General features: G+C 32.5%; 2 protein-coding genes across 2 annotated transcripts; both read right to left on the reverse strand.

Moving 5' to 3' along the window:
- Window positions 1–2,201: 2,201 nt before the first annotated feature.
- LOC110297107 (taste receptor type 2 member 109) lies at window positions 2,202–3,152 on the reverse strand. The gene has a single exon (XM_021165893.1). The coding sequence runs from the start codon at window positions 3,150–3,152 to the stop codon at window positions 2,202–2,204; it is 951 nt and encodes a 316-aa protein (XP_021021552.1).
- A 7,384-nt stretch (window positions 3,153–10,536) lies between these two features.
- On the reverse strand, window positions 10,537–11,490 carry LOC110295560 (taste receptor type 2 member 117-like). The gene has a single exon (XM_021164046.1). The coding sequence runs from the start codon at window positions 11,488–11,490 to the stop codon at window positions 10,537–10,539; it is 954 nt and encodes a 317-aa protein (XP_021019705.1).
- Window positions 11,491–11,715: the final 225 nt, after the last annotated feature.

An 11,715-nucleotide genomic window follows, 5' to 3' on the forward strand; every position in this document is an offset into this window, starting at 1 on the left:
GACAGGTTTGAGAGTTTATAGCCTCATTCTAGTTCCATGTACTCTCTCTACTCTGTGTTTACAGAAGAAGTTATAATGTCTCAGATTCCCCCCCCCTTGCTAGCTGTCATATCTCCTTCCTCAGTATCTTTTTTCCCATAATATTGCCATGATATTTTATTACAACAGTGAGAAAATCACTAATACAAACACTTCTACAATAATACCATTATTACAAGTACAGAAATTGTTCTATAAATCATTATAAAAACACACACACATATACATACACAAAGCTAGTACTTATATTAACAATTTTTATATGATAATCATAAATATATCAGATCAGGGACAAAGTGACAATATTGTATAGCTACTAAGCGAAATAAAGACAGATCAAAATAATTTGGCTCTGAATTTACAACATTCCAATTCTCCACTACCATGGAGTCATCAAACTCTTCTCTATCCATCAGCCATATGGCCTTGAAGGAAATTTAACATACCTCTAGGAATTACAGCTCAAAAATTGCAATGCATAGAACTTAGTTTACAAGATTCCCATATATCTCCTGGTTTATATTGTTAATCATACTTTTATCAGAAATACAATGAAGGCTCTTAATTTTTTTTCCTTATCTGTAGATGTTAAACAGAAATTAATAGCCATATTCTCCATTAAATGTCACTGATAGGTATATCACACAGACATTGTGATTAACAGGGAGTCTATGACTTTTTCGTCTTACCTTGAAACTGTTTTGCATTTGGTAGGCAGGCATATTTGATTTAAGCAACAAAATACATAGTCTATGCAATGTTTACCTGCCACCAACTCTAACTAGGGATGTCTTATTGAATGAATTTGTGTGGTGTATTCCCTCTATTGAAGGATGTTACTCTCACCTTCTGAATCGGTAGATTCTGCTGTATCCTGGAGTAGTCATCTGAAAACTAGCAGTATTCATGTGTGAGAACACAGATGGATTGAAGGCAGAGACACTTAGGGTTACTCTTATGGATGTACCTCAGTAATAAAACACTTTTCTACAATGCATTTTATTCCCAAGATCTGGAGCTATAAGACGTTCTTATCTTGGAAACTGCTTTTAAGAGATGTTCAGTTTCTTTATTGCAGGGCTTCTGTTTCTCATTAAAATATACTCAAATGGTGCAATTGATGGATGTTAACTGTACACGTTTCAAGAAATGAGTGAACATCTTGTGGGACTATGAGTAAGTGTATTAAAAATTCAGCCCAGAAATTTAAGAAATTTAAGAATAAAAATATGTGTGAACGAAGAACACTTCACCTCTACTAGAATTCAGAAACATATCACACTGATGATTTAGCTGCATTAAACACTGGGCATCTCCCCAAGATCTACTGCATATGTATCATATTCTACAATGAATTCTTTGAAACCATTTCATGAATTGATTTAATTTTATAGGTTTTTAAAGTCTACTGAAAAATAAATAGTAAGAACAGGTATACATTTGAAGATTTGCTATTGATTGTGTGTAGGTCATCAATAATTTATTTCACATGGTAATACTGATATGCAACATCAAAAATATAAAAATAATTTCAAATTAATAAAACTATAATAATCTTGTACTTATAATTATATATCAAAATAAAATAGATTGTATTATGTTCAGTAAAATAATATACTTTTCACTTACAAATGTAAACTACATTATCTTAATAATTATGAAAGTATTTTAGAATGTTTGATAATGAAACTAATAACAATAAACAATAACTCAAATAGGGTAGCCTCATTGAAGAATTGGCAAAAATAATTCCAAATTGAGCTCTTTATTTAATAAAATACCAGTATTTCCAATGGGTTATAATTCTATATTATTCCATATATTTCTTCTCTTAAGTTTTATCTACATATTTTTTATTACATGGTTTCAATTATATGCTTTCACCACAGTTTATTATCGATATTAAAACATATATGATATAGGTCATAAGTCAAAAACTCCGTGATTAATAGTTGATACAAAATTTATATAATTTTGATATATTCAGGTTTGTGTAGAATATAAACATGTCAGTTTTTGATATGTGTATTAAAAATAACCTTGTACACAACTTGCTAAATTAACAATAGCTTTAATTAGTGGTTGTTTCAAATAAAAGATGAAATACATGCAGTCAAATTCTAAGAATATTTAAAAATTGAAAATGAAAATACAAGGAAATATTATTCCACATAATTTGGCCTGCATTTCAGCCATGACAACACAGAGAGAGAGGCATGTCTCAGCTTTCTGTCTCTCAGAATCAAGACATATGAATGGAATGAAGGAAAAGCTATATATACAACATGACAAAATGCAACAAAAGGAGGTTTCTTCCTTAATTCATGGATCCAAAATTGTAGTAACAGTGACAGGATAAAAATGGAGTGTAGTAGAAGAAAGGCAGTCACGGTTTGCAAGGCTTTGAAGTGGGCCCTGGTTCTGGCATCTCTGTCTCCCTGAACATGCTGTTGCATCCTCTTGTGATGTGTCCACAGGGAGAAGATGAGCAGGAGAAAAGTTGACAGGGACAAAACAACAGGGACAAACAGGAAAATAATGTGACTTCCTAACACCTGAATTTGACAATCTAAATGGTAGTAAGAAATGAAGATGTATGATATGTTTATTTGATGATATTCATTTATACACATGTTAATTTCCAAATTAAGTAGTAAAATATTTAAAAACAAGAGGACCAGAGATACCAGTAATGTAACTGAAACTACTTTTTCAACTCTCCCCTTTAGATAGAGAAAAGGAGAATTAGAAAAATTGGCTATCTTGAGAAAATAAAAGACACTGAGGCATGTAGCAAACCAGACGCTAATATGGTTAGCTATAGTCCATAGAGTACTAGTGAACTGTATCATCAGTCTAGTAGTAACTAAATATGGGTACAATGAGCTAATTGGAAAACCTACTAGCATGAACCAGAGCAGGAAAATTCGGGATGTTGCCAAAGCGGTGAGGATTTTATTAACTAATGACATTTTTTTTCTCTTAACCCAATCCATGCAGTGCACCAAGGCTGTGAATCCGTTTCCTATAAGTCCAATTATTAATTCAATGAATAAAATAATTAGAAGTATTTTCTCGGTGATATCAAATGTTCTCTTCAAAAGATGCTCCATTTTATATATTAGTTCTAAAGATTCACAAATTTATTCATTTGAAATGCTATTGAAGATTTTTTGATGATTTCTGAATTCATTCTCACAAAATATTTATAATTAACTCTCTCACATACATTATTAGAGGAACAAATATGGAGATATTACAGTGATGTAGTTTGAAGCTATTTCCATGAAAATGTGTCTTGTTACACAGCTCAGGAGAGTCAGACCAGAAGTGCTTTGCTCACATACAGCTCCTGTCGTATTTTCTAGCCAATGATAAAGAAAAGATTGGAAATTTACATGCTTTTGTACCAAGGAAAACATATGAATTTCATCACTTACTTGTATTTGCTTCAATCTATATATTTTCATATGACTTTTTCCCTTCTGTGGAAAAAACTTTTAGAAATTATCAAGTATATAAAAAAACAACAGAATTTAAATAGATTTGGGACTCTCTTAGCTGTAAGGCTTTATAAGTACAGCAAATTTCAGAGATCTTACCATATAATGTCCTTATCTCTCATATTCTTATCTCTATAACAATGTCATGAGGATATTTAATCTCCCAATATTAAATAGTATAAACATTATTTCCTCATTATTTCACATGCATATATATATATATATATCTGTACAATGCTCACCCATAAGCATATATATATATTTATATATTTATATATATATACACACACACGTATTGGGATTCAAGTAATTTTTAAATTTTTCTATAATGTATCTACATTGACCAATATTATAGTGCATATAGATCATGTTTAGTTTTCTCCAAGTTGGTCAGGTCATGATTATTATAAGCTCTCCTTGTTCCATGATGTAATAGGACTGTTATATTCAGGAATGTAAGAGGGGACACTCTACTTGTCGTGTGACTAGTCAATGAAGAATATTAGCTCACCTACAAAGACATCTCTTTATTCCTGGCCTATCTTTTGACTGGAAGAACATATTCTTCCATTACCAGCAAACACCATCGGAGTGTAGCCACCTCTCCCTTAAACTCCCTCCAGTATCTGCATTGTAAATATAACTGATTGTCACCAAAGCACAACAAGGATGTCATACATGCTGGGAAAGATGATGAAGGTACACTTTAATATGCTCATAATTTAGAATCTAAAGAGCAGTCCAGGATGTAATTTGACAAATTAAGGGATGGTTGACAAATACAGTGTAGATGGCAAAAAAAAAAAAAACAACATGCAGTGATTTAAAGTATTTGACTGATAGTACTTTCAGTTCCTAAAGAAAGAAAGTAAGCAATTTGAAGACTCCGAAAATTTATCTTTTGGTGGTAAGTTACATGACAAAAGAATGACCGACTGGTGTGGGATATATCAAGGAAAACATCTAAGGATGGAAAGACACACATACCTTCAGTGTAGAGGCAGGATGTTCCCTGTGGCTCACCTCCTTCTAGGTAGCAAAGTGAGCTCAATTATAAAGAGAAACAAAGAGAAACAGGACAAGGGGTGCAGATGAGTGGAATGGGTACTAACAGTGAAACCTCATGGGCTTTCAGGAAAGCCTCAGACTTGGATTTCAAGAAAGAATTACACTCACCTGCATGGAGCTCTTTCTGAAATCTTTCATTCTGACGTGGAATCACCAGAGTTTCCACCTGACCAACAACAGATCCTGGGGAGAGAGTCTTTCTAAACAATGACATACAGCATTATTCTCACATTTCATCTACAAAATAAAATTAAAAGTCAGCTTGAATTTTTCAAAATCTAGAACACAGTGCATTGGAAATAATACATTTCACTGTTTGTCAATCATTTATCAACATACCAGAACTTTCTTTAAAAGTAAGTGCTGCAGAGCAAAGTGCCCTCACCTACTCCAACGCCAGTGTTAATGAACCTGTTTTATCTATAATTAATTGTATATTATTTTAATTTTTATTTATGACCACTTGATGCACTAACACCACAAAATTCAAATATTCACAAAAAGGTTTAGTTGATTACAATTTTACTTATTTCTCCATGCCAAAATAATAATTTGATGAGTCTATTTCAATCCATATTTATTTTTTGATATTAAAAGAGTCTCTGACAAGCTGAGACAATTGCAACAAGCTTAGGACAATCGAATCACCTGGGAAGAAAATCCTTCAACTTGTTGAGCTGCAGGCTGTACAGGTAATGCAATGCACTCCAAGTCTCCAGCTCTAATGACCCATGCTAGGGTGAGTTTCTAGCGATGTATCTGTCTTTGAGTCACTTACATTCCTATTAGTCACCCTGCATACATATTTCCATTAGTAACTGCAGTAAAACTCATTAGGTCCCTAAGTTATACTTTAGGACTCTTATCTATCACCAGCTGCAAATATGGGTGAGTAGATGCTTGTTCTTTTTTACAAAGGAGTATTTTCATAGCACAGTTTTTAAATCAAATCTGAAAGTTGTTGGTTACTCCCAAGAGTTTATGAGCAATATAATATGCAATTGTTGGGTCTAAGGAAAATGATGACACAGGTTCAATATCTATGAAAATGGGTGGATCTGGGAGGACTTGGTGAGGGTAAATGTATCAAAATATAATATATGAAATTCTCAAAAATTAATAAAATAGTTTTCAAACATGGTAACTCAGTGATAGCAGGTTACTTAGGCAAATCTCAGATGATCACAGTCCTCCTGAAAATTTTAATTTTCCTATTGTGACCTAGGTACTGGGTTTCAAAATTTTACTAGCTGACATGATAAACCCAAAAACTATCCATGGCTTTGAAAAAAAAAGAAGGAGAAGGAGAAGAAGCAGTAGAATGAAAGATAATATGCTCCTTCTGCATCTTAGAAAAAGAGATCATCAGCTTCAAGTGAAGCAGTAATCTTGGAAGATGAAGAAAGCAAAACATGAAATTCATGAGTGGGACAAATTTATTCTCTTTTAGGAATAATAAGCCAGCATTAAAATCATTGTATGTCACATTTTTGTACTTTATTTTTTTGAGGCTAATCAAATAATTAAAGAAAAGAATTTTAACACATGACTAGTAACCAAATGATGGTAAAATTTCATGTTAGACAGTGAATCCCAATTGCATGAGCATGACCTGCAATGTCTTTTAAACAAGAATCTGCATGCACTCTGTTTGTTCCTTAGCTTCTGTTTGACAAAAAACAGGGGACTCTTTTTATTTATAATGCCAAGGAGACATGGAAGTCAATATCTGAATGGCAGTTTTTCTCTTTCAGTTACTCAAAATAGAGGATCTAGAATGAGATAGCCTTTTCCTTTCCATTTATTGGTACAATCTATGCCATTCCCTTGAGTGTCAGATTGACTTAATTCACTTCTAATAAAGAGAATAGAACTATTGTATAGTGATTTCACTCTCGGCAGTGCTTGTTTTGTTGGCTTCCTGTAGGCAGAAAGGTCTCAAATCATCAAAATTATCTAAATTTCAGTTTTTCTAAGTATGATCATTTTTCTATTCACACCCTTTGAAAAGTAATGTGCTATGTGACAAGGTATAGCTTCTCTTCTGACAATGCCCAAGTGAAATTCAAAGTTGGTTAGCTTCTGTTTTTTTTCCAAGGTAATCATAGGGAGATTTTAAGTTTATAGATATGTATAAAAAATTGAGTCACTTGTAATTAAATTAAGCTTTACCTCAATCTTGTTTCCTAAAGCTACCCTGTTGAGGAAGTGGCTTGTTTTAAAGCCATGAGTTATAAATACTTCAGAAGAGAGAGTTTATGATGTTTTCTTGTCAGTAAACCTCAAATTATAGATACAAAAATAACAGAAACAAAATCAATCATTTTTATTATAGAAACTTTATGTAAGTATTTTAGTTATGACCTTGACACTCTCTGCAAGTGACTCTATATTTGATCAATATCAGAAAAAATGCTTAGTAAGAAAAGAATATAGGTAACCTAATCCCCTGTCATGAGTTGGACCTCAAAGCAATAGGAACAATCCTATATATATTTTTGCTGTGGATCTTAATGATGTTGCTTGCCTGAAGAAATCTGAACATAATTTGGACAGTTGACTTAAGAGAAATCTACCTCAGTATGTATCATACATCAGGATAGGAGGGTAAATTATCTCTATTTAGTTCGCTGAAATCAGAGATCAATTCATAGTTCCTGAAATTCAAGTTCTCCAATCCAGCCTTAGATTCTACTTCAATTCAAACCCATGAGACAGAGACAATATTGCAACACATTCAAATAATTGAATTGTTTCTCATTTGCAAAACTAGTTTTAAAGGTCTCTTTATTCTTCAAAATTTAATGTGTACTATGATACTCTGGGAATAGGTTTTAGCTCTATAGACAGAATATAGTTAAGGAGAACAAGAGTTCACAAATCCAAATGAAAACCCAAAGACAACAAAAAGTGATCATTTCAAGTAAGATTTCTGCTAAGTTAAATGTTAATAAAATTTTTTCTTTTAAAATAACATTAACTAAATATGGACAACTTTGAGGATTTCTGATTCATTCTCTCTCTCTCTCTCTCTCTCTCTCTCTCTCTCTCTCTCTCTCTCTCTCTCTCTCTCTCTCTCTCTCTCTGTCTCTCTCTCTTTCCTCCACCCTGTCTCTTCTATCCGCCCTCATGCTAATTTTAACAATTCTGAGTGGTGTGAAGTAGAATTACAACATAACTCCTTTTATTTAGTCTGTTGAGCCGAGAGTAAGAAGAGCTGAGTCCAATCCTGTGGCAAACTGGCAGACTTATTGTCTTGCTGTCTCTTTAAGCCTGAAGTAGCTTCACTGAGAGTGATGAGAGAAGCTCAGAATACCAGGAGAGTAAGAATTTACTAGGTTAGTGATGGTCCTAGAATGCACAAGGCACAAGTCTCTATCCAAGGTTATTTAAGCAACAACAACCACTGGGGATTAGAGATTTTTTTTACTTCTGAGCTGCCTGTAAGGCGTGCATCCTTCCTAAATGCTGACTATTACTGGGATAGACTCCTTACAGATGCAGCTATCCTGAGACACCCATGTCCCTGTAAGTAAGTGACCCCATTCCCATCCTCTCATAGACAATTCAAATAAACTCAATGGTTCAATAAGCTGGACATGGGTGAAATCATTATTTTGGTTTGTCGTTAGTGTTTTATCTGGGCTGAATGTCTTCCCTGGAATACATCACAGTACATCATTCTACAAATGTTGTTTGCTAATTGCACACTAATTGTGAAAATGCATTTTTCATGGCAGGTGGATTAAATTCTATTTACTTACATGTGACCTGTGAAGCTATCAAATTTGGCCATGCAAAATTTTCTCACCTTCATAATTACATCGTCATATAAATTCATTATTCTTTGACAATTTCAATGCTTCCCTTAATTTCATAATCATTATTTCAATATAATTTTTATTTCATAGACTAGAGTATAAATATAATAACAACCAATCTATGATACATAAAAACACTGAATGAAGTAAACAGAAAAATACAAAATATATGTGAAAATATGTATTCTATATAAGTTGTAATAAATACTAATTTGCTCTAACAGAACAATCTCCACCAGAATTACTATCTATGATTTCTGGATGAAATGAAAACATTCTCTATATCAAAGATCTCTACAAGTGACAGTATGTGAAAATCTTTTAACAGATTTTAGAAAGACAAAAAGAAAATTTGTCCGGGTATAAAGACTCTGATCCTGAATTCTGTTGGTAATTCCTTCTGGCCATTAAGTTTGCAGTGTCAGGAAATAGTCACTTCATAACCTATGAAAATAAGAACCATATGGAGTCTTATAGCTCAATAAGTTAATCTTAGCAATTATATTTTAACATTCCATTTCACCTTGATATTGTCAAAAGTTTCATTTATTGCTTAGCACTAAAGTCTTAAATAAGGGTTCAGACATTAATTGAAGATAATATCAAACAGAAATAATCACTGTTATACATTAGTTATAATTTAGGTTTATCCTGGGTCTTTCTAAGTAGCCTTAAGTGAAATTCCGCCTAGTTGGCCTTGAAATGTAAGTTTTCATTTTCTCTGTCTTTCAAGTGTTGGGATATAGACATGTGTGGTCACACCTGACAACTATTGAAGACATTTCAAAATTCTTATTTGGTTTAGTTACCAAACACAATTGTATTTGTATGTTTTATATGTTTTGTGTGGGAATAATATTACTCCATCAGTTGTAAACCTGGACAAGCCTTATAATTTTAGAATAGTAATACAAAACCTCACAAAAGAAAATGTGCCAAATAGAAGAATATAAACATCCTTGATACTGCTTGTAAGAGATGTTAAATTTCTTTATTTCAGAGCTTCAGTTTCTCATTAAAATATGTTCAAGTTGTACAATGGATACATATCAGTTATAAATATTTTTCAATAAATGACTGCATGTTATAGGGAGTATGGAAAATATATTTTAAATTTAATTCAGAAAATTTTAATAATAATAATATGAATGAACAATGGGTTCTTCATCTCTAGTAAAATTCAGAATTATATCATGCTGAAGATTTAACTGCATAAAATACTGGGCATCTCACCAAGATCACCTGCCTATGTATCATATTGTACAACTAAGTATTTGACATAATTTCATGAGTTCATTTAATTTTATAAGTCTTTAAATTTCAATGTACAATAAATATTAGGAACTGGTCCATATAAGAAGATCTGGTATTGATTGTATGTAGGTCATCAATAACTTATTACACATGTTATTATGGCAAATCAATCAAAAATAATATTTCAAATTAAAACTATCATAAACATTAGTTCTTATACTTATGCAATAAAAATTATCTTCCCTACATTAACATACATTGCACCTAGAAATGTAAATTACATAGTCTTAATACTCATGACATTATTATAAAATAGAATAGATTATGAAACTAATAAAAATATACAAAACACAAACACAGGAGCCTTATAGATCCAAAAAATTGACCAAAATAATTCCAAATTGAGCTCTGTATTTAATAAACTGCCTTTATTCCCACTTGTTTATAATTCTATATTATACTACACATTATTCTCTAAAGTTTTATTCACATATTTTATGTAATATGCTTTCAATTATATGCTTTTATCACAGTTTGTGATTGATTTTAATACATATGCAGTATAGATTGTAAGTCAAAACTATGATTGATGGTTGATAGAAAATTGGTAAAATTTTGATATATTTGTGTTCTAGTGGGTTACAATAAGGTCCTTTTATGATATGTATATTAAGATATTACCTTGTAGACAAATAGCTAAATTGAAATAGCTTTAATCAGTGATAATTGCAAACAGAAATCAAATTCATGCAAAGTCAAAGATATTTATAATGTAAAAATGAAAAATATAAAAGACATTTGTATCGGTTAATCTTTGTCTAGAATATACAACACAATCAATCTATAGTGATTTAGAGATCTAGTGTTTCTGCGTAATTGCATTTCAGCCTCCACAATACAGAGAGACAGGCCTGTCTCAGCTTCCTGTCCCCCCAAATCAAGACATATGAATGGAATGAAGGAAAAGCTATATATACAACCTGACAAAATACAATGAAAACATTTTTCTTCATAAATTCATAGTTCCCAACTTGTACTAAGATAGACAGAATAAAAGTAGAGTATAGTAGGAGAAAGGCAATCACAGTTTGCAAGGCTTTGAAGTGGGCTGTGGTTCTGGCATCTTTGCCTCCCTGAACATGCTGCTGCATCTTCTGGTGATGTGTCCACAGGGAGAAGATGAGCAGAAGAAAAGTTGACAGGGACAAAACAAAGGGGACAGACAGGAAAACCATCTGCAGGCTTAACACCTGCCTGTGACACTTTGGATAGTAATGAGAACTGAAGTTGCATGATATGTTTCCTTGATATTCACTTGTCCACACGTCAGTTGCCAAGTTACTTAGTAAAATATTTAAAATCAGGAGGAGCAGTGACACCAGCAGTGTCACTGAAACTACTTTTTCAACTCTCCACTTCAGATAAAGAAAAAAAGAGTTAGAAAAATTGGCTATCTTTAGAAAATAAAGGACACTGAGGCATGTAGCAATCCAGATGCTGAAATGGTTGGCTAAAATCCAAGCATTATACATGAAGTGTATCATACTTGAACTTGTAGTTAAATCTGGATATGAAAAGTCGATTACTAAAGTTATAAACAATAAACAGAGCTGAAAAATTCTGGAGATTGACAAAGCAGTAAGAATTTGATTAACTAAGGACATTTTCTTTTTCTTAACCCAGTCCATACAGTGGACCAGGGCCATGAACCCATTTCCTATCATTCCAATTACTAATTCCATGATTAAAATGACTGAAAGTGTGCTCTGGGAGATAACAGATAATATCTTCCAAAAGTGCTTCATTTTATATATCAGTAATAAAGATTTGTTCATATATCCAGTTGACATGTAAATTTTTAAAATGCTGTTTCGACAATTTCTGACAACCACCGAGTTGATTCTCATAACATGATATTTTTCTTAACTCTCCCCAACACACTAACAGAGGAGCAAACATGCAGTTTTGACAGTGACAGATTCTGAATCTCTTTCCATGATAATGTGTCTACTCACACAGCTCAGGAGTGC

Source organism: Mus caroli, unplaced genomic scaffold, assembly GCF_978045245.1.
Source record: "Mus caroli unplaced genomic scaffold, Mus_caroli_1 scaffold_7, whole genome shotgun sequence".
NCBI classification, from domain to species: domain Eukaryota; kingdom Metazoa; phylum Chordata; class Mammalia; order Rodentia; family Muridae; genus Mus; species Mus caroli.